The following is a 26,710-nucleotide window of genomic DNA, read 5'->3' on the forward strand; positions in this document are numbered from 1 at the left end:
TATACTATTATTTTGAAAGTCACCGGATGTTGCCTTTTAGCATCCGGGTTGGTTCAGGGTAACAACATGGCGATGTCAGTGAGGAGGACGCTGGTCGGTGTCTACAGAGGAACATGTAACTCCTTGAAGGTACTGTGTTTTATAAAAATACCTTAAGAAAAGTCAGCGGGTTAGTATTATTTGAAGAAACGTTAACATAAAAATTCGTAAAGCAGCAAAAGTTTGATAAAACACGTATTGCTTTACGAGAAAATGTATTATATTTTTAAAATGAAATGCGGCATTTCAGCATTTCAGCATTTCTTTTTCGAAAATTGTTTATTTTATTTTTATTTGTTGGTGTCTGTAGTTTCCTAAATACGTTTTCTTGAAGGTTTTACATCCAGAATGACTTAAAAAGTCTTAATTCTGAGTTCCAGACGTGTTTGGAAAAAAATCTTAAATATGAATGTATTAGAAACTGCAAACATTAATGTTTTAGTCTTTTCCTGATGTTTGGTCACTTTAAATCTTAGCGGGTTGTGTGGACTATTTCTAAATGCATCAAACTTTGGGGCGCCATAGAGAACCACGTCTTCTGCTTCATCCTCTTCATCCATGAACCTCCTCTTCGGTCAGCAGATGCTGCCGTGGTTTGGATAATCCACCTTAGAAGACACAGAAAAAACATGGAGTCTGGACGAAAACACGCTTTCATTTGGAATAAAAAAAAATCGATTTCTATATTTTAAAACAGAACATTTTGGAGTTTTTATTTCAATACTGTGACTTTTGTTGGCGTTTTTCCATCAATTGCACCAATAGGTGGACGTCCCTCAGGGAAAAACGCAAACTTAGAGAAATGTGGCGTTTATGGAATGATCGGGAAAATGGATGTTCCGACTGGGAAAACACACCTGAACTTCAAAATCTGCAAAGTTTTTCCTTAACATGCCACGATATGTCCAAAACACAGAGGAGGTCCACAAAAAGATGTTTAATGCTTTCTGACAAAAAGAAGACTTTTTTTTTTTACAAAAATCAGGGGGAAATTGACAAATATACTGGATCATATATATTTATAACTTTGAACATAAACTGTTTAATTTTATTGTTAATAATAAGGTAATAAAAAGGTTGTATTCCTCTCCTCTTTGGTCTTAGACCTCTTTCCTGACATCATCACTCTTCCTCCTCTGAAGCTGTCTCCTTTTGCTTCCCTGAATGGATGTCCAGAACATCTATGATCTGTTCCTCTGATGGATTCATTCCTGATCCATCCTCAGCATCTTCATCTCTGCCTCCTGTCTCTAAACCAACAACATGGCTGCTCTGCACCTTTCCTTTCATTCCTGACGACACTCTTTAGTCACACCTGAAACCTTCTTCTTCACCTCTTTCCCAGGCTCTCAGCAGATGTTGCAGATTTCTGAATTTCTGCTTCGGTCGAGTATCAAAGGTCTCTTTGCCGGTAAACATCGCGGCTGCTGAGGCATGATTTGGTCTTTCTCTCAGACTGTGGAGGCGTCTGTGGAAGTGCGGCATCCCCTCCCGCTGGTCCTTCCAGCCAGGACCAAGAAGAGATACTTCATCCCTCCGGCGGTGGGGATAAAGGGGAAGCAGCAGGAGGACCCTGAGGCCAGAGCCCGAGCAGCCGGGGTTGTTATCCAGCAGCAGTACATGGAGAGGCCCATCAACATCGCGTGCACAGGTAAACTGTGAAACCCTCTCTGGACCTTCCTTTGTTAGTGTTTGATATTTGTAGTCAAAGGCTGATCTCCCGCTGGTCAGGAAGGAGCACACTAACATGTTGTGTTCTGATGTCTTCATCAGCGGGGGTCTTTGACCCCTACATCCCCCCAGAGGGCGACGCTCGCCTCTCCACTCTGTCCAAAGAAGGCCTGAAACAGAGGACCGAGCAGATCCGACAGAGCGCCGCCTCCCAGCTGGCGTAAGGCCGTCATCTCCTGGTTTCCTTTTCCGTCCGCCTCTCCAATCTGAGGTGGGGGGCGGTCACTTCACCGAAGCCTGATCCTGAAAACTCTTTTTGTCTTTTCAGGATCCGTAAAATTAAGGAGCACGACTCGTTGTTCTCCACCAAGACGTTTGCAGAGCAAGCTCAGGAAATCTTCATCGAGGCTCACAGAGCTCTGACACAGTAAGAACATGACCTCCGCCCACAAACTCCGCCCATTGCAGAGAGACGCCGGTGTGACCCACAGCTTCAGGGCTGCTGATAAAACCACCTCCATAACAGCAGGAAGACATCAGAAGCAGTGGAGGAGTTTATGACCTGGAACTGACCTGCAGCTGCAGGGTTTGCCTCTGCTATTTATGAGGCAGAGGAAGGCTGCAGCGGAGTGAGGAAGGCCGCTGACCTGCCTGAAGCTGTAAACGTAAAAATAATAAAAATTCATATCAGCTTCAAACAGGAATCAAAGTTTGATTTTAGCTGCAAATTCTGCACAAAAGTCTGAAACAAACTTGACTTTCTTCCATCTTCAGGTCAAGATTTTTGTTATTTTACTAAACTCTCCAAGTCCATAAACCAGAAACATTTATTTACACGGGATTCCTACTAATACATCAAAGAAGGAAGAGAAATGAGAGAAACCGAGCACAGACGTCCAAACACAGGCCTGCTCTAGTCTTTGTTTGGTTTGCAGGTTGATCCAAAACCTGAAATGAAGTAGAAACAAAGAAAATTTCCTGGTTTTACCTCAGAATTACAGCTGAGTTGGATTCTGTCACCGATGTTTACGTTTGGATTAAACTACTAAGAAGAGAACATAGTTAATTCAGACTTTACGGAATGAAATGTGGTTAGAAATATAAGTAAAATGCAAAAAGTTCATTTCAGTTGAATTGAAATTTGAGGTTAGATGTAAGAATAATTGTAGAAATTAAGTATCTGGGCTCCATTTAAAAAGAAAAAAAGTTTTATTTGAGTTTTCAGCAGTTCAGAAAATCCATAAAAACCTTTAGATCCAATTCTTGTATTTTTTCCACATAAATAAAACATTTGTCATATTATTCATTTCCTTCATTTTTGTTCCTCTCTTGTTCTGAGTAATAATTGAATCGATTCAGGTTTGACATTCATTCATGACCTTTCATTTTGGATTTCAATTCTTTGCTCAAAATTTGGCTTTTGATTGGATGTACCTGCTGGGTGAAGAAACCCTACAGATAGTTTATCTGCCGTCTGTGTTCCAGATTCAACAAGGAGAAGCTTCACTCTTTGGTCACGGAGCGCTGTTACCCGGTGAGTTCTTCCTCTGACAGCCGTAGACGGCGACCCATCAGCCGTTTCTCTCACGCCGACCCTCTGTGCTCAGGAGATGACGAGGGGAAACCGCCACAAGACGATCCGCTGGAGCTTCGTGGAGTCGCTGGAGCCGCCCAGGGTGGTCCACGCCCGCTGCCCCGACATGGTGACCAAAGGAAACCTGTATGGACAGGTGACGGTGCGCCTGCACTCCAAGCAGGTGAGACCACCAACAGCCGACTTCAAACCAACTCAAACAGAAATTCTGTACTTTAATTCAAATTCAAATGGGTCTTTTAGCAGCTCTTTATTTTTTCAGATGATGTGGCACAATTTTAGACTGGACTAAAAGCAGCTCGGACCCTCTTGACCGTTTCGGCTTGTGGCTTTGTCCCGCAGACTCTGGCCATCTATGACCGCTTTGGGAGGCTGATGTTGGGCAGCGAGGAGCAGCCAAAGGACGTCCTGGAGTACCTGATCATTGAACGCCACCTCATCAACCCGTACGGCCGCTGGAGGCTGCATGGGAAGATTGTGCCGTCCTGGGCTCCAGCCAAGGACCCCGTCATCAAGGTGACCATAAAAGAGGCTAAAACGATGCTTAGAAGCGAGTTTAAGGTCTTTTTATAGGTTTCATTTGATGCTGAAAAGTTTCCTGGATCTTTGATATTTTTTGCTTTTACAAAACTGCACAAACTAGTTTTGTATTAATGATATGAAATCATTGCTCCTTACATTTACATTGATTGATTAACATGGATTCTTGGGTGATTTTTAAAGTTTGGCTGATTTACTATAGGCGATCAGTTTTGATCCAAAACAGCCGACGTTCTGGTTATGATGATGTTGAAGCTGTCCCGGTGTCTGCAATCAATCCCGTCTGCGTTCGCACCTGTCTATGTTTAAACCATCTGCGCTCAGACCTGTTTGCGCTCAGACCCGTCTGCGCTCAGGCCCGGCTGCGCTCAGGCCCGTCTGCGCTCAGACCCGTCTGCGCTCAGACCCGTCTGCGCTCAGGCCCGTCTGCGCTCAGGCCCGTCTGCGCTCAGGCCCGTCTGCGATCAGACCTGTCTGCGTTCTGTGAGATGTTCTTGTTCCCGATCTCTAGTTCCACTACAGTTCAGGGTTTCTGCTTCTTTCTGTCTTCCAGACGATCCTCATTCCCGGCCCCCAACTGAAACCGTGGCAGGAATATGATACACTTAACTATGAAGTTCCCAAACCAGCAGCAGTGCAGTGGTATAAGTAACAGGCCACAGGGGGGCGCCACAGGGTTGGGGAAAACTAGACTTTGTTGTTTCTGACCCTGTTTAAACATTTATGAGCTGAGGCTGGTGGGGGGGAAAAAACAAGCTTCCTCTGCTTTTGTTTTTCAAATGAAACATTTAATTTGCAAAAAACCTCAGATGTACAGAAGCTGGTGTATTTCTGCAATGATTGACACCACCTTGACCGCCACTCATACAAAAATAAAAAGTCCCATCTGTATTTGTTGTCACCAGCATGTCACTGCATTTTAAGGGTCGCGCTACAAAATAATCAATTTGACAACTCTGAACAGCCCCGCTGATGACGAAATATACAAGCTTAATGACCAGCTGGCTCAGACGATAACTTTAATTGTGATGGTTCAACTCAATAAAACAGTTATTAAAAATGAAACATTCAGATTTTTCAAAGAAAACCTTGTGAGCTCATGTAAACTCATTCCTATTGACTTGAAAATAACAAAGGGACTAACAAAAAACATGTTTTCAGAACAAATGTTCCAAAAATGGTTCTTTCTTCTATGGGGAAAATTGTTTTCTACCTAAAGGTGTTTTCCAGCCCTGGTCCTGAGGTCACCCTGTCCTGCATGAATGGGACGCTTCTCAAGCACAACTGCTCATCTCCAACCTTTGCAGAGAAATCCTGATTGGAGAGAAGACATGCAGGACAGTCTGACCTCAGGAAACACACAAACATCAACATGTTATTAAAGATCCAAAAATTCAACCCAATCAGTTGTAAAAGTAGAATCTCAGCCACACTTAACACGAGTAAGTTTGCAGTAACAGAACATCCATAGCATTGATTTTAGTGTGTTCATAATGTCCCTGTCCATCTGCCTGCTGTTCATCCACAGAAACGAAGCTGAAAGCTAGAAACCCACAGCTTTATGGAAACAAACAAAGGGGAGTCCAGTTTCCTTCTTTTTGTCCATTTATCCAAATAATTCCTTGAAAACAGTTGGTTCTCATCCATAGCCAAATATCCACAAACTTCCAAAAAGTCTTTTAAATCATTAGCTTAAAAAATAATTATGGATTGTACAGAACCCATGCAGTGCCAAAAAGTAATATTCTTATGCCTAAACATTTATCTAAAAATGTTTGCTTTTTCCGAGTGACTCCAAACTTTAGTGAAAATTTAGTGTTTTAAGGATAGAAAAGTTCTGTTTTATTGTGTTGTTTTGCTAAGATTACTTTTTTTTTTTTTTTCAAAACCATCGAAAAGTTTTGTATTTTAAACTTAGACACTGGGATCTAATGTGAATAAATTTAATATGTATTAATAAAACAACTTTTTGACATAATTTCATATGCACAGTTAATTATTTAGGATCTTTTTATTTTAACATCTTAATAGCTGGCGATTTTACTTAAAAATTGGCAAACAATACAAACAAATACAAATCTTGTCACTTAATAAACAAACAAAATGAAAAAAAGCAATTCCACTTGAAGCTTAAATGGTAGAAAAAAGCGGGTAGCAAAGGAGGCTTTATGTTGTGGACGTAGATTTTAACAATTGCTGAATATTTCTTATTGTTAGACCAACCAGGGGTTTTATCTAAGCTATATATTCTTCAGTAGAAACGATTTCTTTGCACATCCCAAACTTCAGAGCTCATCAAGACTCTGTAACAGCCTGGTGACAGAGTTCTGGTTCTGGATTTGGATTGGCCCAGGCCCAATTACAGATGTAACTGCGTCATCAGTCTTTTATTTTTGTCTCAAGTGTTTTTGTGTTTTTTGCCAACAAAAGCGACAATGTTCTGTTGAGCAGCCTTCGTTCCTGTGTTTGGAAACTAGGTACCACCTGAAAAGGTGTCTAAAGGTCACACTCTTAAATTTACCCAACAACAGTGAACTCTGACCTGAGCTTGGATCACAAATCAGGTGGAAACACCAGAGCCTCAGCAGCACATTCTGCATCATCTTCCTCATCTTCCTCTGGGATGTTCTCAGGTTCCCAGGTGAAGACATCAGAGGTATTGTCTGTGAATGACCCAATCTCCCATGGGCACAAAGCGTCACGCCGACCCAGGGCCATATTTGCTTTAGTCTCATCTGTCTGTTCAGGGCTCATGTATCCTGGAGTCTCATCTTCATTCAGCACCTGCTGGTCCTCCAGAACTTTATCGTTGACACTGCTGGGAACGTGTAAACCGTCTGTCCCATTGCTTTCATTCTTCCCTGAACATTCCATCTCTTTGTTCTCCAATGGGCCTGCGTCTGCATTGAGGCTATCTTGCTTTGTCACTACTTTAGTGTCGTCTTCATTTTCCCAGGGACAAACGTTTGCTCGAGCACTGTCTTGTTTTTGTAGAACTGGTGGCTTTTTGCTCTCCCAACGACAAACATCTGCCCGACCGCTGTCTTGCTTTTTAAGGATTCTTGGTTCTTCTGTCTCCCAAGGACACACATCTGCCTGAGCGCTGTCTTGCTTTTTAAGGATTCTTGGTTCCTCTGAATCCCAAGGACAAACATCTGCCCGGCTACTGTCTTGCTTTTTAAGTATTCTTGGTTCTTCCTTCTCCCAAGGACACACATCTGCCAGAGTGCTGTCCTGCTTTTTAAGGATTCTTGGTTCCTCTGAATCCCAAGGACAAACATCTGCCCGACTACTGTCTTGCTTTTTAAGGATTCTTGGTTCTTCCTTCTCCCAAGGACAAACATCTGCCAGAGTGCTGTCTTGCTTTTTAAGGATTCTTGGTTCTTCTGTCTCCCAAGGACAAACATTTGCCTGAGCACTGTCTAGCTTTTTTATTCCCTTTGCTGTGTTGGTTTTTGATTGGGAAACCTCTTGACTTGGGTTGTCTGGGTTTAATTTTCCTGTTTTGGCCACACCCTGTTCGTCTGTCTCCCACGGACAAACGTTTGTCCGAGCTGTGTCGTTTCCTGCATTACTTTTTGAGGATTTGGGAGTATCTTGTCTGTCAGATTCTGGTCCCACAGCCTCCCATGGACAAACCTCTGGAATTTTTTTCACTTTGCGTGAGTCTTGCTTTGTAGCTGCAGTTCTTCCTGTGATCTCAGTTTCCCAGGGACACACATTTACTTTTGAACTTTCTGGTCCTTTACTTTGCATAGAAATAACTTTGCCAGAGTTACTTGGTTTGTCTTGATTTCCAGTTTCCCATGGACAAATGTCTAAATTATTGGTTGATCGTGAAACTGAGTCTTCAGTTATAGACTCTTTGTCCCCACTTTCCCATGGACATATATCTTCAATAATTTTAGGTGGATCAGGGAAATCCCATGGACAACTTTTGTCTGTCTTTGGCTCACTCTGATTCAGGGTTGATGGTTGTTGGTTATTGTCTACACAATCTTTGGGCGCACCGGGGTAGATGGCAGATTTCATCACTTCTCGCCGAAGAGGTACAGTCAGGGTCCCTTTATTTTCTAAGAGATTTACGTTTTCATATACAGCTTCTGATTTGTCTTGAACATCCCAAGGACAAACATTTCCATGGTCACTATCCTGTCTTATTGAAATCTGGGGAGTTTCTGCCACCTCCCATGGACAAACATCAGCCACTCGTTTCAAAGATTGAGTCTGTGAATCTTTGGAACGAGTGATTTGAGAAGAGCCAGGAATATCCTTTGATTCCCACGGACAAACTTCAGTCTTACCACTTTCCTGTTTCAGGTTTCCTTGGTCTGGTGATTCCCACGGACATACGCTTGATTGTTCTGATGGCATTAATTGGTGAGAAACATCTGGTTTGATGCTTTGTTGTTTCTTGGGTCCTTCTTTTTCTTGGGTGGAACCCTCCCATGGACAAACATCTGTGTGGGAAACATTATAAACCGGTCTGATTCGACTACTTCTCCTTCGTGTTGAAGGAGTTCTAGAGCTGCTGGCTGTTTCCCAGGAGGTTATACTACTGCGTCTGCTGCTTTGCCTTGATAATATTACATTCTCATAGTTTCCTTCTTTTTGTAAATCATCAGCATCCCTGGGATAGACAACAGATTTGACAATCACAAGCCTGCGTGGACTTCGTTCGGAAGAATCAGCAGAAGACATTCGGACAGCATTTTGCTTCACGAGGCAGGGTTTTCCATCGGTTGTAGACATGCCCATGTGCTGCAGTGACCTTCTGTCCAAGCTTGGTCGTCTACTGGATGTTCCAGACCATGATGTTGTGGAAGTGCTTTCATGGCTTTTTTGAGAGCCCTCTCGACTATGGTTTCCCTCAGTGGCAGACCTGCTTCCATCTATGGAGGTCATAAAGGACTTCACAGAAAGCCACTTATTTGTGGTTGCCCGGAAGGAGAACGCACGTTGATCTTTTGCTGCCTTAGGTCTTGGGGACCCGGGTACACTTGCAGATACAGTAACTGGTATTTTCAGGGGGAAGTTGTCATTTTGCTGTACCTTTTCCACTGATGGAGTGTTTTCCACTGGGGGCAAATGGTCCCATGGGCACACGAGCGCTTGTGGGGATGAGGGGCCCTTTTCATCACCTTCCTCAGACTTTGCATATGTGACGTGCTTATGACTCTTTTCCCCTGATTGTTCTGTCTCCAACTCCCAAGGACAAATCTCAGCCTTGTCAAACGACTCCGACTGAAGGGCGCTCCTCGTCTGGTCGCTGATGCTTTGCCTTGACCGCATTGTGCTGGACCTGGAGATCTTTGATACATTCTCTATCGAATTGGTGGTAGAGGAGCACAGGCTCCAGGACTTATGAAGCCTGTTGTGATCAGGATGCAGGAGATTTGTGTCAATTGTCAAATTCAGGGCACTGGCTGACTTGCAGACCCCAGGTGTGATGTCCAACGAGTCTGTCTCAGATCGCTGGGAGGATCTTTTGACTGAATTGGTCCTCAGCATGGATTCACGCTGTGTTGAGTCTCGGGTGTGGTAATGATCACTTTGGGACTTGCGTATGGATGGTGATGGCGACTTTATTGAACTTCTGTAACTGATGCTAATAGTTTCAGGGGTAATCATAAAAGAGTCGGAGGGATTCCCACCCCTGCTGAGAAAAGATCCAGCTCTACTCCTGAAAGATCCAGCTCTGCTCTGGAATGATCCATCTCTATCTTCACGACTGCACTGCCGGCTCACCGTTTCTGGGATCTCAGCAATGCGTTTGATGAGGGATCTCCCCAGGGCACACCGAGAGCTGCGCTTCTTTGGCAAATGAGGGTTATTTGCACTCATCTTTTTTGTCTTGTGGACTTCTAACTGGGAATACAACTTCTTCAGTTCTTCCTGGTACATTTGAAGAACAGGTGGGGGAGTCAATAGATAGAACAGATGGTATTATGAAAAGGAGAAAAAAGCACAAAAGGAATATATTAGAGGAACATCAGAAAAACATTGTCAAGTAAGAACACAGGCAGGTTTAGGTACAGGTATAATTTAGTAAACACGTTCATATATTCAACATATGTTCACTGCTAACGGTAAAGGCTAAGTTTAAATCAGTAACATTTGTTTCCTTTTTTTTTTTTTAGTTGTCCTTGAATTTAGCCTGAAAAGATGAGACGGTTTACCCGGAAGTCTTCTGGGTCCACATTGTGTTCACTCCAGGCAGAGCGAAAACTGTTGTTGAGGTACGAACCAGAGCGTCGTAGATCCACTTCATCTTCATACACCTCAGCTGCGATCTCGTCTCTCACTGGCTTAGACGTGTAGAGGAACTGGGGATCACAGAAAGCATGTGAAAAAAGGTAGTGTTTATTTTTTGAACCACAAGTTTGTATGTTTACCTTTGGACCTAATAGCAAGGCCAGTGTCACAGTGATGGTGACATGAGTGTGCGTAAAAGAGAGCAGCAACATCCAGTCGGGATGAAGAGATGTAAAGGTGAATCTGAGGGAAGCAGAAAACACTCAGTCGTCTTTCTTCTGTGTGCACTGGCTCTAGACTGCAGGATGTATTCTGGTTTCTGGAAGGATGTGGTACCGGAACAAGTGGAATATGGAGGAAAAGAGCAGCTCATTGTGAATAGCAATTCCCATGTAGCGAGGCTCATGGAAGGCAGAGGGGACTGGCCTGACGGCGGTCCAAAGGGAGCTACCCCAGCACAGGAACAAGAGTTCAGCTGAAACAGAAAAAAGGAGATAAATAAAAAAGTTGGGTTAGTGTAATATAGCAGCGACATCCATAAATGTTTCAATAAACTGGTCTGCCTGGTGGTTCACTGACCCACAGCCATCATGTAGTCCCAGCGGTCCAGGTAACACAGGTTGAAGCCCTGCCCGTCTGCTGTGGTGGCTGTGACAAACACTGGAATGTTCCTGTCCTGGTTCTGCAGGACGCCCACAGTCCATGCACACAGAAACCAGCTGACTGTCATCAGCATGACTCCCAGAATCCTCAGCAGGTGGAGGCTGGACATGTAGGGCACTCGCTGGGCAGTGCGTGAGAGAAACACCTTCAACACCCTGTGCAGAATCGCAAAACAAGAGCATGGAGGTGACGCCACATTTAGATCTGAGGTTCAGAACATGAAGCAAGAAGAGCGGAAGATCTAGTCACAGTAGATATTTCTGAAAGGACATGTGACCAACCTGTACATTTTCAGCGTGATGGTGCCGTAAACGATGGAGAATCCGAGCATTCGGACCCAGCGCAGCAGAATACACCTGAAGTTGCTGGGCTTGAAGAACAGGATGAAGACCTGCAGGGGAAGACGCTTACTGTAACTGAAGCACCACAGCAACTATTTGAACAACAGTTCAGGGAAAATTGAACAAAAACACTGAAGAAAACAATACCACTGAAAATAAAAATACGTCTCAGCTGTATAAAGAAACGGATCTTTATTCATTTGAGAAGACGGAAAGAGTAGTGACTGAAAAAAAAGTATGAGTCAATATTTTTTGGCCTGGTCTTATCATGAACTCTACAGTCACTCTGGTATGTGAGCTAAGGGCCTTTGGCTGCAAAGATATGATTTATAAATAGATGACCAATATTTGCAAACTGCCGTCAGACATTTCCTTTCTCAGCATAAAATCTTTGAAGATGTAATACTGTAATCTTTGTGTGAGACACACTCCATCCAGAAAGTTCCTCTAATTTCTCATTTGATGTTTTACTTTTTTTTATTTTATTGATTTATTTCAAGCATTGCAGTCAAAGCAATAAAGAATATACACAGATTTGTCAAACTCATTGCAGAAATGATAAAATGCATAGATTAAATAAACAGAAAATAAAACAAAAAGGTCACTTAAATCTCTTATGCTTCATTAAAAACAGTGATCAATAACTAAAGTCGAGTAGAGCTTGATTTCTTGCTTGAAAAGAAAAGGGAAGAAGCGAGTTTATATAATCCCACCCCTACTGAGTTCATTCATTTTATAGTTTTACATAGTTCTTGTAATCCGGTTCTGATCCGATAGATTCTTTTCAAGTAACAAAATCCAGTGCCTAGTAATGATTGATTATCTTCAGAAAACATTCATTCATATCGATACTGAAGTCTCCTCGGAAAATTTGTCTGGAAGTGTTTAGGGATAATCCAGAACTTTCTTGGAGTTCTTGTTCTTGTCTTTCTCCTTGAAGTCTCCCATGGATCTATGTTTGTCCAAAGGTCAGATTATGACCTCTGACCCGAGTTAGGTGAGGTCGGCCAAAACCTTGTTGTGTTCTTGGACTCAGTTTGGTCTGATGCTCGGGTTCTTCTCTCTTTACCTTTTGCTTCAGTAGTGTAATATGGCTCATCCCAGTTTTTGTGTGGAACTGACAATTCTTTCATGTTTTTGAATCATTAAAGAAGTAGTAAAATATATAAATTATAGTCAGGAAAGGTGCAAGTCATTTTTTTCTGAACTGTCTTTATGTTAAGAGAATCGAAGCATTTGCAGGAAACAGACTCTTTGCTCAGAAAAGGAGTAAAAATCCTTCTTTGTTTGTTGAAGGTTTGATGTGTTGATAGGAGGCAGGGGGGTTTGGGAGTCGGGTGGGCCGGAGGACAACATGCCCCCCAGCAGAGGATCCGTTTGTAGATGAAGCGGCGACTCCCCGGAGAGTTGACAGAGAATCCTGACTTCTGATCTGAAACGCCGTCCTCTGAAGTCGGCCTCCGTTTAGAAAACTCTTTCAACATCACTGATGTGACTCAACCTCCCAAAGTTTAGCTCTTGTGTGTTTGCATTTTCAGGCATTCAACAACAGGGTGCCACTTTCCCACCCCTTTGGGTAAAAGGAAGCGCAGTGAAGAGCTGGAAACTGCAGGTCACTAGATCATTTCCCTTTGGTGCAGGTTTGCAAAAATGTCAGGATATATTATGGGATATCTGCCCTCTTTTCTCTTCTGTTTACCATCTCCATGTTATTATATTACACTATTAATAGAGTAGATCACAATAACCTAAATGAAGCTGTGGGAAAGAGTAGTGGAAGCCAGGCTTAGGAAGAAGGTGGAGATTTGTGAGCAGCAGTATGGTTTCATGCCCCGTAAGAGCACCACTGATGCCATTTTTGCTTTGAGAATGTTGATGGAAAAGTACAGAGAAGGTCAGAAGGAGCTGCATTGTGTGTTCGTAGATTTAGAGAAGGCGTATGACAGGGTGCCGAGGGAGGAGCTGTGGTACTGTATGAGGTCGTCTGGAGTGGCAGAGAAGTATGTCAGAGTAGTTCAGGACATGTATGAGAGAAGTATGACGGTGGTGAGATGTGCTGTAGGTCAGACAGAGGAGTTCAAGGTGGAGGTGGGACTACACCAAGGATCAGCTTTGAGTCCTTTTTTGTTTGCTATGCTGATGGACAGGCTGACAGACGAGGTAAGACAGGAATCTCCCTGGACAATGATGTTTGCGGATGACATTGTAATTTGCAGTGAGAGTAGAGAGCAGGTGGAGGAACAGCTAGAGAGGTGGAGGTTTGCTCTGGAAAGAAGAGGCATGAAGGTGAGTCGTAGTAAGACAGAATACATGTGTCTGAACGAGAGGGATCAAGGTAGAAGCGTTAGGTTACAGGGGACTGAGGTGAAGAAGGTGCAGGAGTTTAAGTACTTGGGGTCAACAGTTCAGTGTGATGGGGATTGTGGAAAAGAGGTGAAGAGGCGAGTGCAGGCAGGTTGGAGCGGGTGGAGGAAAGTGTCAGGAGTGTTGTGTGACAGAAGAGTGCCAGCAAGACTCAAAGGAAAGGTGTACAAGACAGTGGTGAGACCAGCTCTGCTCTATGGGTTAGAGACGGTAGCAGTGAGACAGAGACAAGAGGCTGAGATGGAGGTAGCGGAGATGAAGATGTTGAGGTTCTCCTTAGGAGTGACCAGGTTAGACAGGATAAGGAACGAGTACATCAGAGGGACGGCTCATGTTGCCTGTGTTAGCGACAAAGTCAGAGAAGCCAGACTGAGATGGTTTGGACATGTTCAGAGGAGGGATAGTGGATATATTGGTAGAAGGATGTTGGAGATGGAGCTGCCTGGCCGGAGGGCAAGAGGACGGCCAAAGAGGAGATACATGGATGTCTTAACAGAGGACATGAAGTTGGCTAATGTTAGGGTAGAAGATGTCCATGATAGAGTGAGGTGGAAAAGGATGATTCGCTGTGGCGACCCCTGATGGGAAAAGCCGAAAGAGAAAGAAGAAGACAATAACCTAAACACATATTAGGATCTTCTATGAAAACAACGGAAAAATGCACCCAAAACAAACAACAAAGTCACTGCTGAATATTCCAGAACCTATTGTTCTAACACAGAAAGCCAGACCTCACCTGAGAACTTCTACCCAGTCCAGAACCTTTTACTGGTGGGCCGTGGCTCTATTGTGAGAGAGGTGGTGGCAAAACCTTCTCAAAAGCTTTAAATACATAGGATAGAAGCTCAAAGCATCCTTTCAGTGTAACCGATGTCATTCATTAATTCATTTGCATTTAACGTTAATTATAAGGGTTGAAAGAACGCTGGGCCCCGTCATCAAATTTCTCCCTCTTGGCACATTGCGTGGACACCCCGAATTTACATGCTTTGTTACCGCAGTTTAAACGAATTTAGAGGAAAACCTGACTCCACCCACGTCTTAGTCCAAATATCCATAAACAGCTCTGATTGGTCCCAGACCAGAACTTCTTTTTTCTTGATCCACTTTGACTGCAGTGGTTGAAAATCTTAAACGCCCAGAACTGGTGGGACTTGATTAACCGTTAGTTAGTGCGTGTTTTCTCTGGGAATGGCCGATAGATTTATGATTTATGATCAAATGACCCAGTTCTGCTGCCCCTAGTGGAAGGACGATGAACTACAGGGCAGAAAACAAATCGAAATTCAGGTTTTTAAGGAAAGTTTGGATCAGGCTAATGTGAGAGGGGTCTCCGAAGCGCATGGAGCAAATATGATACTAATGGTTATATAGGGTGAATAATAATTGAATCTCATCTGAATGAATTTGGTTAAATAGGGAGAATGTATGGTTGAGAGTGCACCAGCTCATTAGCATGCTGACACATGCATGCCCTACATAAGACCCTTTCCACCTGCAGATGTGCACACACTGAACCTGGCTGCAGGAGCAAAGTCCTCCACACTCAGGTTATGGCTCTATAATTAAATCTAAAGATTGATCATCTATGAACGGAGAGGAGAAATGTTATGAAACGCGACCAACCTAAGTGCGTGCAGACACACACACGCACGCCGTCACACCACTCACCCTCTCACAAATAGTCCATTATCACATAATCCTTGTCACTGTGCTGTGCAGTCATCTGCAAAGAGCTCTAATCTGCAACACTTAGCCATCCGACGGGGAAACTCACCGGGAAGTAGAGGAGCAGAGATCCGAACAGGATGGTCTCCAGCAGCAGGAGGCCGGACGCTCGGATCCTCTGAAAGATGAAAAAAAGAACGGTCTGATCTGGACCTTCCTGATCCTGATGATGCATTTATCACACATTTATAGACCCTCGTGGTCTGCAGAGTCTCATCCCACTGCTGGGATTGAGATGTGACAACAGACCAACTCAGAGAAACCCTGTGGGACTTCAGAAAAGTCCACGTTTTAGTAGATGCATAACAACGTGTGTAGTTTTTCCTGAAAAAGGAAAAAAAAACACTTAATCATGACCAGATGCAGCTTTTTTAATGTATGTATATCAGTGAGAACAACTGCATTAGGAAGACTAATCAGGACCAGCTTAAAGGGAATGAAAAAAACAAGATTGCAAATTTGAAACAAAGACAAATTTAAAAGATAATTTTTTGTACTCAAACATTCAGTTTTTAGACTTGAAATAAATATTGGAAAATAAAAAAGAACTGTAAATAACATAAATAATACATTTGAAGAAATGCTGAAAACTTGATTTTCAAAAAACTTTCAACCTAAAACTCTCAAATGAAAAAAATAAAGATTTTTCACCTGATGTCAATTACATCCTGTAGCTAATTGGCTCAAAGCCCCACCCCCACATAAAATCAGGGTCAACGCCATTGAGTGACCCTGTACTGAGTGACCCCCCCCCCCTTTGGTGTATCAAACAGGAAGTAAAATTTCACAGACTTCTATAGAGAAATAAACAGCTGTTACTCAGTCATTCTATTGATCAGAGGAACCGTTCTGGCTCTCATACCTTTTTAACACGTTCTTTCTAATCTTCATCTTTTTTTTCCTGTAGTTTGAGTTCTTCAAATTATAAACTGACCAATCAGATAGATAAAAGTAGGTGGAGCCTGCTGGCCCCCACCTTCAACATTCAAAACCTTTGATTGGCAGATTCTCCTGAGGGCTCTGGAGGACAACCGTTTTCTATGGGAACGTCACACTCACTCACTCCCTCACTCCCTCACTCGGTCACTCACTCACTCACTCACTCCCTCACTCCCTCACTAGCTCACTCGGTCACTCACTCATTCACTCCCTCACCTACTCACTTACTTGCTCAATCACTCCCTCACTCGGTCACTCACTCACTCACTTGCTAGCTCACTCACTCACTTGCTATCTCACTTCCTCACTCACTCACCCGCTCACTCTCTCACTCCCTCACCTACTCACTCCCCCACTCACTCGCTCGCTAGCTCACTTGCTCATTCACTCACTCCTTCACTCGGACCTTTTTAGTCAATGGTAACAGCTTTAGGTTCATAGGTTTTTTAGATTCAAATTGCAAATTTTCCTTTTTTTATTACCTTTTGGAGAGTTTTAAACTTTTTTAAATTTTCCCTTTTTTCCCTCAAATTTACCATCTGGTCTTGTACTCGCTTGAAGCTGATCCTGATTTGACCCCAGTCCAACACTTGGAAAGTATTATCATCTGTTCTTAAACGCTTGAGAACGTTCTGTTCACCACAGAACAGTGACTACAGGATCATTTGAGAACATTTAAACGAGAACAGAACCATCTTCAGGGAGCAGAATCTTTCATGAATTCTGAGGGAAACTGACCCACTTCTTGTCTAATCTGGAATGAACCGTATGGTTGGTTTCCTTTAACTGAGCCTTTTTCAAACCCTGCATCTGTTGGATAAACACAGTTGTGTTGTGTTTGTTGCTCTGACACACTTTCAGTCTTTCTCACATCCGTGTTGTGTAAGTAAAGCTGCTCCCTCCTGTCGCATTTGTCATTTTTGGCGCCTCATGCGATCCACAGAGTGGCGCACAGAGCTCTGACTCACCCGGTCCCGCCGATGCTGGTAGGCCACCAGCATGCTGACGAAGACGAGCAGCATGAAGAGCCCCTGGATGGCCAGAACGCCGGCCCTGAGGGGCCAGTCCTCCTGCACCCAGCAGGGGGTGCTGTCCTGGCAGCTCCTGCATCCCGGCCAACAGGGGAGACAGATGGGCATGTTCGGGTAACACTTACCGCTGCTGTCCCTGCCGGTCCCGGGGCCGCCATCTGCATCAAGCACACGCACATATGCATCAGCTCCACCTACGCCCAGACATTTGACCCCCCCCCCCCCCGCAGACTGGACCTCTGTGACCTGCAGAAGCCGCGGCAGGAGGCCTGTTCTGCCTCTGAAATGATGGCTCTGCACATTTTTAGTCCCTGAATGTACACATCCAGCTCTTCAAATTCTCTTAGGAGATGAATTATTCTGCTAAACCAAAATTGAAAACATTAAAATATGCTTCTTGATGAAATAGGACAAAACTGCAGTATAAAAAAAGACTGTGTCCTATTTAAGGAACAAGAAACTAAAGCTAAAGAGAAAATAAACACAGAATAAGTAAAGTAAGTTTTGTAAAAGCAAAGAAAAGAGTTCATCATTCACACAGATCTCATTCTCAGCTGCTGAAAACTTCCTTCAAACAAAAACTCAAAACCATTTCAGCTCAGAAATCTCATTTGCTGGTTTGTTTTGAACTGTTAGATATTTATAGAAGCTGAAGCAACAATTAAAGTTATTTTCAATGTGATAGTACTCAATTTGAACTGCAAAGGGAACATTTTTAAAAAGTTAAAGTCCCGCTCCGATCTTCATCTGATTTAGTTCCAAAGCGCTCCCTGTTTTCTTCACATTATGATGATGGCGAAATTCTAAATCCTGTGTCGTTTTCCAGGACATAGTTTCTGCAGAGGAGCAGGAGTTCACCGAAATTCACCTCTGAGCTGTGGGCGGGACCGTTGGCACAGAGCAACCCCGCCCCCATCTACCGTCACCCATCTGCTCACACGCTCTCCAGCTACCTTACAGCCCCTCCCAAGTCCAAGCTAACATTAGCGGTGCAACTAAAATGGCTCCAATATCAGATCCATCCATCCGTCCAGTTCTGATCCAGATTCCAGCTCAGACCAGGAAAACAAAGACGTTCATAGATCTATTTATCCGCATCCGAAAGGGGCGGAGCAAGGAGCCTGTGTACTTTTCTCAACCTCAGCAAAAAGTAGTACATTTAAGTGTTTAGTACTAAGAGTGAGGGAGTATACTATAAGTTTACTTTTTTACTTGTACACTTAAAATCCTCCAGTTTAGTTTGAAGAAGTATTCAGTCAGTCTACCTCCTACACAAAACGCACTTGGTCTGTAGACTTGCTATAAGTATATTGAATATTATAAACGTCATTCTCTTTGCAAAGGGAATGCATGTTTTGTACTTTCCAGTTAATTTAGTCTGTTTTGTGCAGCAGATGTGCAGACATGTTGGCTCTGACCTTTAACCCGTCATCTTTCCCTCTGCTGTTATTCTCTAACATCCGTCCACCTGCAGACGTGCGCCGCCTCACCTGAGCCGTCAGGGGAAACTTCCGGGTCGTAGTATCCCTCCCTGCAGCGGCAGCAGTACTGACCCAGCCGAAAGCCGCGGCCTGGAACCGGCACACACTAAAAAAAATCCAAAAGACTTCATCATTGAAAAGTAAAACTGGCCAGAAGTCAGAGTCAGGATCCATCGAAAAGAGATCGGCCGTTTTATTTTAACTTCATAACTGAAGGAAATGATTTGATGCAAAAAGTTCACAAATCTCCATTTTATAATCAGTTTGGTCATTTTTAGAAAACAGTTGGGCTGCATGGTGGCGTAGTGGTTAGCGCTCTTGCCTCACAGCAAGAAGGCCCCCAGTTCAAGTCCCGGCTGGGGGACATGAACCAGAACATCAATGGGGGGCCTTTCTGTGTGGAGTTTACAGTTATTAACATGCAGCATGTTCTCCCCGTGTATGCATGGGTTCTCTCTGGGTTCTCCGGCTTCCTCCCACCGTCCAAAAACATGCTTCATGTTAATAACTGTATCTTCAACGAAAAAAGATTCAAAAAGTAGAAAAAAGCTTTGAAAACACAATGGAGGGTTTCAGTTTTCCAACAGCAGACTTCATGACTGAAACGCCACCAAACGTCTTTTGGTTCATTCCTGACTTCTGGTGATTCTTTGTCTCTTCTGTCAAGTTCCAGTTTTCAAATTCTGATAAAACAACAAAAAATGTTTCTTTAAACTTGAACAAAACAGAGGAAAGCATAAAGATTATTTTTAATTTCATAAAAAGAATTCCCCTTTCTCTCACTGTGAGTCTAAATTTAGTGGAATCCTGGATTTATGGTATGTTAATTATCAGCGTCAATTGGGTGAAAAGGGGTCCGAATCAAAGACATAGCCTCAAAAATCAAGTGTTTACTTTAACCCTGGAGAACCCATGGAGGTCAATTTTGGCCCTGTTTTTTATTTGTCTAGTTTTTTTTATGTAATATTTGTCTCTATTTTTTATCTAATTTGCTTTTTGTTTTTTTATGTAACGTTTTTTTCTACTTTTTTATTTTTTTTATTTTTTGAATGCCGTTAATTGCTGCTTCCCAAAACGAACAGACAAAAACCACATTTGTTTAATTAACCTTAAAAGCCCTGAAGAAACTTGCTGTTGGGTTCTTCCGGGTTAAAAACATCAAAAGAGCAAATAATTCAGGAAAATCCAGTCAGACCTCAAATCTGTTCCTGCAGACATGACAACAGAAAGGCTGAGGAGTGAATTCAACACCCAAGCAGGAAAAACATTTGAATGAAACTCTAATCCTGATCCAGATTCTGTTTAGTTTCAATGTTTGAGACATAAAAAAAAACGTTTTTTTCAGGATAAAGCATAAAGCTTTTCCCCACACTTACCCCTCAGTCAATATTAGCATCATTATTAAAAAAGATGAAGAAATCATCAATTCAAGCTTCTGTAAACATTGCAAAAATAAAAACTCCTCTTTTTCTTTCAGCTTTAAGATGTCCTTTTTTAAATGAAATAGAAACAATAACAATGATATAACTGTCAGGAATAAGTATTTATAACCATTTCTTTGGCCATGGCGTTCCACTCTAGTGTTTCGCCACCCTTCCAAAGTCTTCTGCCCCCCCCCCCCTCCCGCCCCCACATTTTAAATGCTTTAGCTCCGCCTCCTGTTTAAAAGGAAACAGACATCGAGTCAAATGTCTGCTAAGATTTACAGAAAAAAATATTTTAAATATTTAAAGGAACCGACTGGAATCCACCAAAAGTTTCACCAAACAAACTATTTCATTTTGGCCCACAGGAAGTCCAGTCTTTTTTTTTTAAACTTTATTATTCAAAACAAATATGTATGACAAGAACAATAGTCATAACAATAAGAATGCCAGGGGATGGTACATGTTTTACAAAATAAATATTACAAAAACAGATTACTATGCATTGAAAATGTTCAAAGATTTTCATAAATACGTATGGCTTTTTTGTTTAAGCTATTAGAAATAGTGTGCAAATAAGATTCTAATTCTTTAATTATTATAGGGAAAACTATTTGTGATGAAGAACATTTTAATTTGTGAATATGAAACTTACTAAATATTATAATTAGATTAATTGCCAAGTTTATGTTTGATTTTATTTTGTTTTTGTGTAGGCCAAATATGATAAATTCAAATTTCATCTGAAATTGTGAGTCCAATTTGTGATTTATAAAACGTGCACATTCTTTCCAAAGTTTTTTAGTAATATTACAAAATAGGTGACTGATAGTTTCTGGGTGTTCTTTACAAAGAGTACAGCTGGGGTCAATAGTCTTCTTATATCTGAGCATGTATACATAAGTGGGATAGATTCTATGTAGGAGTTTGTAGGAGACGTCTCTCATCTTGTTATTAATTAGTCATTTCTGATGCAGGGTCCAAACATTTTTCCAGGGCGAGTCAAAAATACATTTTCTCCAACAGAAAACAGAAATGACATTTTGTTGAAACACGTATGATCTTGTTGTTCTTTCGGGCACAGTTGAAACTAAACGGGAACGTGAGCCCGCTGGGTTCTGGATGGAGACGTCCAACGTACAGACTGACGGGAAATCTTTCCCATAACCAGCGGAAGAAGCCTGCGTTTATTTCAACAATGAGATCACATCAGAGCTTTCTAAAGGGACTGAACCTCCACACACAGATATGTTTGACTGTTCCTGCTCTGCACAGGCGGCATTTGAACCCATTCCTCCATAAAGTCCCCGTTTAACAGATTTAGGATGGGACAGGAGTGCAGCATGGGTTTTTGACTGTTACCTTGTGGGCCTCAGTGAGCTGAACATAAAAATAAATCCTAATATTGATTTTCTTTTCTTTTGTGGCAGACAGGCCGGCTCCGGCGGTGACCGTCCGGCAGCCACAGCAGATTAATGCCGCGTTTTATTCAGGAAAAGGTTGAACAAAGTGCCACATGAATCAAGCAGACGCCAATCGGGGGTCGACGAGGCTAAAAGGGCCAGAATGAAGAAAGGGGTGGGGTCACAGCACTCTGCCGTTCTGCTGCTGTCGTTCAGCCACATGGACGCTCCGCTCCGTGTGGCTGTTAATCTAAGCTGAAAGCTAAATGGAGGCATAATGCCACTACTGAGAGCATTATCTTTTTTCTGGAGAAATCCTGTTCCGCAGCTCAAACACAAACACTGACCTCCTCAAACCTGCAGCCCCCTCGCCGTCACATGCTCACAGGCCTAACAGCACACCGCCGACTTTAATGCCGCACGGATTACACGCACGGGTCAACGTCGCCCTCGCCACAGCCTCATCTGAGTTCCTCAAATGTACTCATCTGTCATGTTGAGGCTGAAACGTTGGAGGCCTGTTCAGTGATCCGTGTTGGGGGCAGCAGCTTGACCTTTGCGGCCTCTCAGAAAATGCTCTTTAGTCCACTTTTGCTTTAATTAGATTAAACTCTGTGGCAAAAGCAAAAACAAAACGTCTTTTCTGTGTTGAGAGGAAACCTTTAGGTGTTTGAGATCTATTATTATCTATTATTATCTTCTCTAAAACATGAGCTTAAACACTTAAAGAGATTTGGGCTGTCTTTCCATTTATTGACAGCCAATAATTGACGATTTCTCCACATTTAACTGTTACAGTTTGACCCAAAGTCCACTCCTCTTCCTCAGTTTAATTCATCCACTGAATGTGCTGGCAGATACAGCAAAGGAAACTCCAACGCCACAAAAGCTAAAGACATTGAAGCCGGCGGCGCCGGCGGCATTTTATGGCGAAACCTGCCGTCACTGCCCCCCTTTGACCCGCCTCCACTGGCTGAGCGGCTGTCACATGCCCCTCACTCTTCCTCTGCCACCCTTTTTGAAAGACCTTTCTCAAAATGTTTTTTATTGGTTTTGTCTCCATAGCAACCGTTTTATTTTTTGGTCGTCCAGGGGTGATGAAAGGGTCCATGGCATTTTTAGAAGAATCGGCAAAAGCTCATTTTTGAATTTCCTTGGCAACTAACGCAATTCAAAAATCGACAAACTTTAAAACCAACATTTTTTCTCTCCAAATAGCTTCCCAATGATGCTAGAGGAGGCGAAAGTTTAAAATCCCTAGAAGAACAAAAGTGTAGAATTTACTAAAGGTAATTTTTTTTAAAGAAAATTCTTTCTGAGGTCAAAGGTCAACCAAACCTTACTTGTGGTTGCTGTAGTTGTTTTCTTAAAAGTGGAATAAGAAATAAGAATTGCAAAAAGAGCGGAAATGCACCAACTGCCCCCAAAGATTTGCCCCTCAGCTCTTAAAAGGAGCAGCAGAATCCCACCGAAAACAGAAGCTCAGATTTGGTGAACCAAATCTGGTCTCACCGGTAAAACCGACGCGGGGGGGGGGTTACGTGGTTATCAGACTCGCACCTTTTCTTTGACCCATCAGTCTTTGTTCAGCTTTTCAACGAGTGATGTAGCTCAGCAACAACAGAGAGCCTCGACTGTGACGGAAGAAGCCAAAAGAAAAAGAAACTGCGTTGATAGCAAAGTTAAAGACGCTCTAAGAACAAGCGGGAGTCGTCTAGTTCTTTCTTCTTCTTTCTTCTTCATCCTTCCTCATCCGTTTGCAGACGGTCCTGGGCTGAAGTAGACTTTACAATCTCGGTTTCTCGACTCTTTTTGGGGTTTTCGTGAAATGAAAGGCGAAATGGCGACGCATTGTTGCTTTACAATCAACTGCTAAAGCAGCGACGTTCGTATCTTATGCAAAAATCCCAGTTAAGTCTCAGAAAAACACAGTATTTGCAGCATTTCCACTATTTCAATTTGCACTTTGGAGAAAATAGACTTTATCAGAACCTTTTTCAGGTACAGAGACGAGTGGCAAAGTTTGGGAGGAGCTTAGCAGTGAAACATATTGTAACTAAAAACTTAAAAAAGTACTGGAGCTGGTTTAGCTGAAGGTAGTAATAGGTTAAAAAAAATGCTACGGAGAAGAAGAGATCAAGAAGACTTAAAGCCTCAGTCTCTTGCACCTGATCAGGTCAACCCCCGGTTCTACGGGTTTTTTGGTCGTCCGGTTCCGCGGAGGAGGAGCGGCTGAATCTCAAGGGGAGCGCAGGTGTGTCTCGCAGTTCCTTGAGGCTCGTACCGTAGAGGATGTCATGAAAATGGAACGTACCATTGTCATCCAGGTGGTAGGTGTATCTTGAAGTTTCTACAAGGATAATGGAAGTTGAACACACCTATGGCGTACAGGTGAGTAAGGTGTGAGTACTGGTTCCTGGCCACACGCAAATGCTGCATGCACAGAGTGTGCACGTGATCCATACATGCCCATAGGACGCCTGTAGGATGTCCACACAAGCTGAATCTTACCTACATCCCCCTTATTACCCATATGTGTTTTTTAAGTGTTCATTACGACCCGTCACCTGCAGCAAACCCGTAGAAAAATGTGCATGAACGTTTTTTTGCAGATGATACTCAGATCTATGTGTCACTGACAACAGGTGAATATGGGCCGGTGGATTCTCTCAACCACTGCCTCCAACAGATCAGTGCGTGGATGCAGAACAACTTTCTCCAGCTAAACTCAAACAAGACCGAAGTTATTATTTTTGGCCCACAGAAACAAAGAGAAAGTGTCAGCAGCTACCTTCATTCTCTGTCTCTAAAACCCTCAAATCAAGTCAGAAATCTAGGGGTAATCATGGACTCTGACCTGAACTTTAACAGCCATTTTTAAATCAATTTTCTATTTTTTTCTTTTCTTTTAAAGTAAATTTTACGTTGATTATTTCTATGATGTATTTAGATTTTAATGCATTTTTCTGTTTTGTGAAGCACCTTGAATTACTTTGTGTACGAATTGTGCTATACAAAGTAATTCTATACACATAAACTTGCTTTGCAAGTTGCACCATTTTTCACCTGCGGTTTCCACCTGTTAAGAGCGAAAACACATAAAAAACCTAAAACAAAGACGCACACAAAGACAAGAAACTGTCTCAACCAAAAAGTCGGAAGTTCGGCTCATCGGGATGTCCCGTCAAGGCGAGCGAAGTTTTCGGAGCGTCCTTGTGTGACGGCTCATGAGGGAAAAGTATGTCAGAGCGCTGGATTATGTCCATAATCCATCAGATCACCCTGCAGCCAGCCATGAAGCACAGCCACCCTTAAATAGACAGCTGAGATGAGAGGTAAACGATTGTGTTTGGACAGACAGACTGGCAGAGGGAAGGGGGGGGGGGGGGGGGGCAGAAGGATGAATGGATGAAAGCACTAACAAACATGAACCAATGAGCATCAAGGCTTTAAAACCTTTGGATAAATCGCTAACAATTCAGAGGACACTTGAGGCAGAAGAGGAGCATCAGGACCATGAAGGTGAAGAGTTTAGAGCGAGAAAAAACAAAACAACCGTCGTGTAGACGTGGGAAACGGTCTCTCTTTAAAATGTCAGAAACACGAGTAATACATACAACATCCAGAAGTGCTTCGTGATTGTTAAAAAGTCTGAGCATCAACCGTCTTTGTGAAGTTTCTACGTTAGGGTTTTCCACAACCAACCAATGAAATGCGGCTTAAACATGTCATTCCAAAAGTCTCAACAGATCCAATGAGACGTGTATTAGAGTACAATCTATACTGTAAACTCAGAATACTTAAGTAGACTGACGCAAAAGCATTCATATCAGCAGAGGAACATCAATATGTTAAGGCCGAGTCACACAATACATGTTACACGGATGAACATTGGTCACACGTGAATATAGGTGGAAAAAGTGAGAAAAGTTCTGGGGCCTCATTTCTAAAGGTTGCGTACGCACAAAAGAAGGCGTACGCCACTCTCTACGCAATAGTTGAGATTTATAAAAAGTAAACTTGACGGGAAAATGTGCGGTCCTTCACGCAAGCTCTGACCCAGGCGTACGCACAAAAACGGGTGAAATGAGAAACGGCGACACCGTCGGCAGATGGAAGAAACACGTGAAAGTGAAAATGACAATACTGCCTCTCAGAAATAACATGAAGACTTCACAAAGCAAGTCTTACAATTAACAGCTACACGAACACCCGTTTGATCGATCAGCAGTGAAAAAAACAAAAAAAAATCAAACGAAAATTACAACAGAAATTCAAATGAACACTTATTTGGAAAAAGAAAAGTGAAATATGTTCTGCAATATTGGCATGTTGTGCAATTCATCCTCATAAATAATATACAATAAACTAAATTGAATAACTGATATTCTTGTTAATGTGTCCGTCTGGCGGAGCAGATAGAGGTGCGGACGGACGGACAGATGTACTAATTGTCCACTGGGGAAAGTTGTTTTCATATTAAAACATTTCTTCATAAGCTATGGAATTATGGTATTCATGCATATGCCTTTAGTTTGTTTGATTTTTGATAAAACAATGTATGGCGTATGTCTCAACCATTCAGAAAGCAACAAGAAATTACATTTGCGCTGATCAATTTCCCATTTCCACGTGGATTATTACCGACATCTGTAGCTTGTCAGATGTAATTAAATGGATGGAAATAAAATGCCCCATCACAATGCGTAATGACGCACAATGGCTGATCTTGCGCTCTTAGAAGATGTGGCAAATGGAAGAATTTGAAGTGAACGCATCTTTAGACAGCAAGAAGACTTGCTTATGAGTGGCTTATGAGCCGGTTCCGAAATCCTCGAGCCGTCCTGTTGGACCTCTGCGGGCTTTTGGGCCCGGCGTTACAGAGGAGCACTCGGAGGAACCACGCGTCACCCGCTGCATCTGACGCTCCGGCCCCCCACCCCCCACCCCCTCGGACGAGGCTACAGCATTAACGGCGTCTGCCACCGTCTGCCGCTCACGTGCCTTTTTGGCATTAGTAATGCCCACACTGTGGCCTCCAAACAACACTTTTCTCCTCTTTTCCACCTCGCCAACGATAACTTCTACTTCACATTGAGTGAAGTTACGTTTTTTTGATTTTCTCTCCTTGTTTGCCATGGTTTCGCAATCAATGAATATTCATTTGTGGGCGTTTCACGGACTATTTATGGGCAACTATGGGCGTGTCATGAAGCCGCAAAAAGCTGCGCTGCATT

General features: G+C 42.8%; 2 protein-coding genes across 2 annotated transcripts in view; one reads left to right on the top strand and one right to left on the bottom strand.

Moving 5' to 3' along the window:
* mrpl45 (mitochondrial ribosomal protein L45) lies at positions 1-4,735 on the top strand. The gene is made up of 8 exons (XM_004065483.5): positions 1-129; positions 1,495-1,690; positions 1,813-1,930; positions 2,039-2,137; positions 3,196-3,244; positions 3,318-3,467; positions 3,647-3,820; positions 4,398-4,735. The coding sequence occupies exons 1-8, from the start codon at positions 67-69 to the stop codon at positions 4,494-4,496; spliced, it is 948 nt and encodes a 315-aa protein (XP_004065531.1). The 5' UTR covers positions 1-66; the 3' UTR covers positions 4,497-4,735.
* Positions 4,611-26,710, bottom strand: part of gpr179 (G protein-coupled receptor 179) — a 27,163-nt gene continuing 5,063 nt past the window's right edge. Inside the window, exons 3-11 of the mRNA XM_023955698.2 lie at positions 18,656-18,752; positions 17,103-17,323; positions 15,245-15,313; positions 11,044-11,153; positions 10,679-10,917; positions 10,436-10,574; positions 10,240-10,342; positions 10,024-10,170; positions 4,611-9,739 (exon numbers count right to left, since the gene is read on the bottom strand). Coding sequence (XP_023811466.1) covers positions 6,398-9,739; positions 10,024-10,170; positions 10,240-10,342; positions 10,436-10,574; positions 10,679-10,917; positions 11,044-11,153; positions 15,245-15,313; positions 17,103-17,323; positions 18,656-18,752 — 4,467 coding nt within the window. The 3' untranslated portion in view covers positions 4,611-6,397. The remainder of the gene's footprint in view (positions 9,740-10,023; positions 10,171-10,239; positions 10,343-10,435; positions 10,575-10,678; positions 10,918-11,043; positions 11,154-15,244; positions 15,314-17,102; positions 17,324-18,655; positions 18,753-26,710) is intronic.

This window comes from Oryzias latipes, chromosome 1 (genome assembly GCF_053564925.1).
Source record: "Oryzias latipes strain Hd-rR chromosome 1, Olatipes_Hd-rR_3.1".
Lineage (NCBI taxonomy): Eukaryota > Metazoa > Chordata > Actinopteri > Beloniformes > Adrianichthyidae > Oryzias > Oryzias latipes.

Coding starts and splice junctions, on each gene's coding strand:
- mrpl45 (XM_004065483.5), top strand. CDS start 67: ATGGCGATGTCAGTGAGGAGGACGCTGGTCGGTGTCTACAGAGGAACA. Junction 1,931..2,038: donor AGCGCCGCCTCCCAGCTGGC/GTAAGGCCGTCA, acceptor TTGTCTTTTCAG/GATCCGTAAAATTAAGGAGC. Junction 3,245..3,317: donor TCACGGAGCGCTGTTACCCG/GTGAGTTCTTCC, acceptor CTCTGTGCTCAG/GAGATGACGAGGGGAAACCG.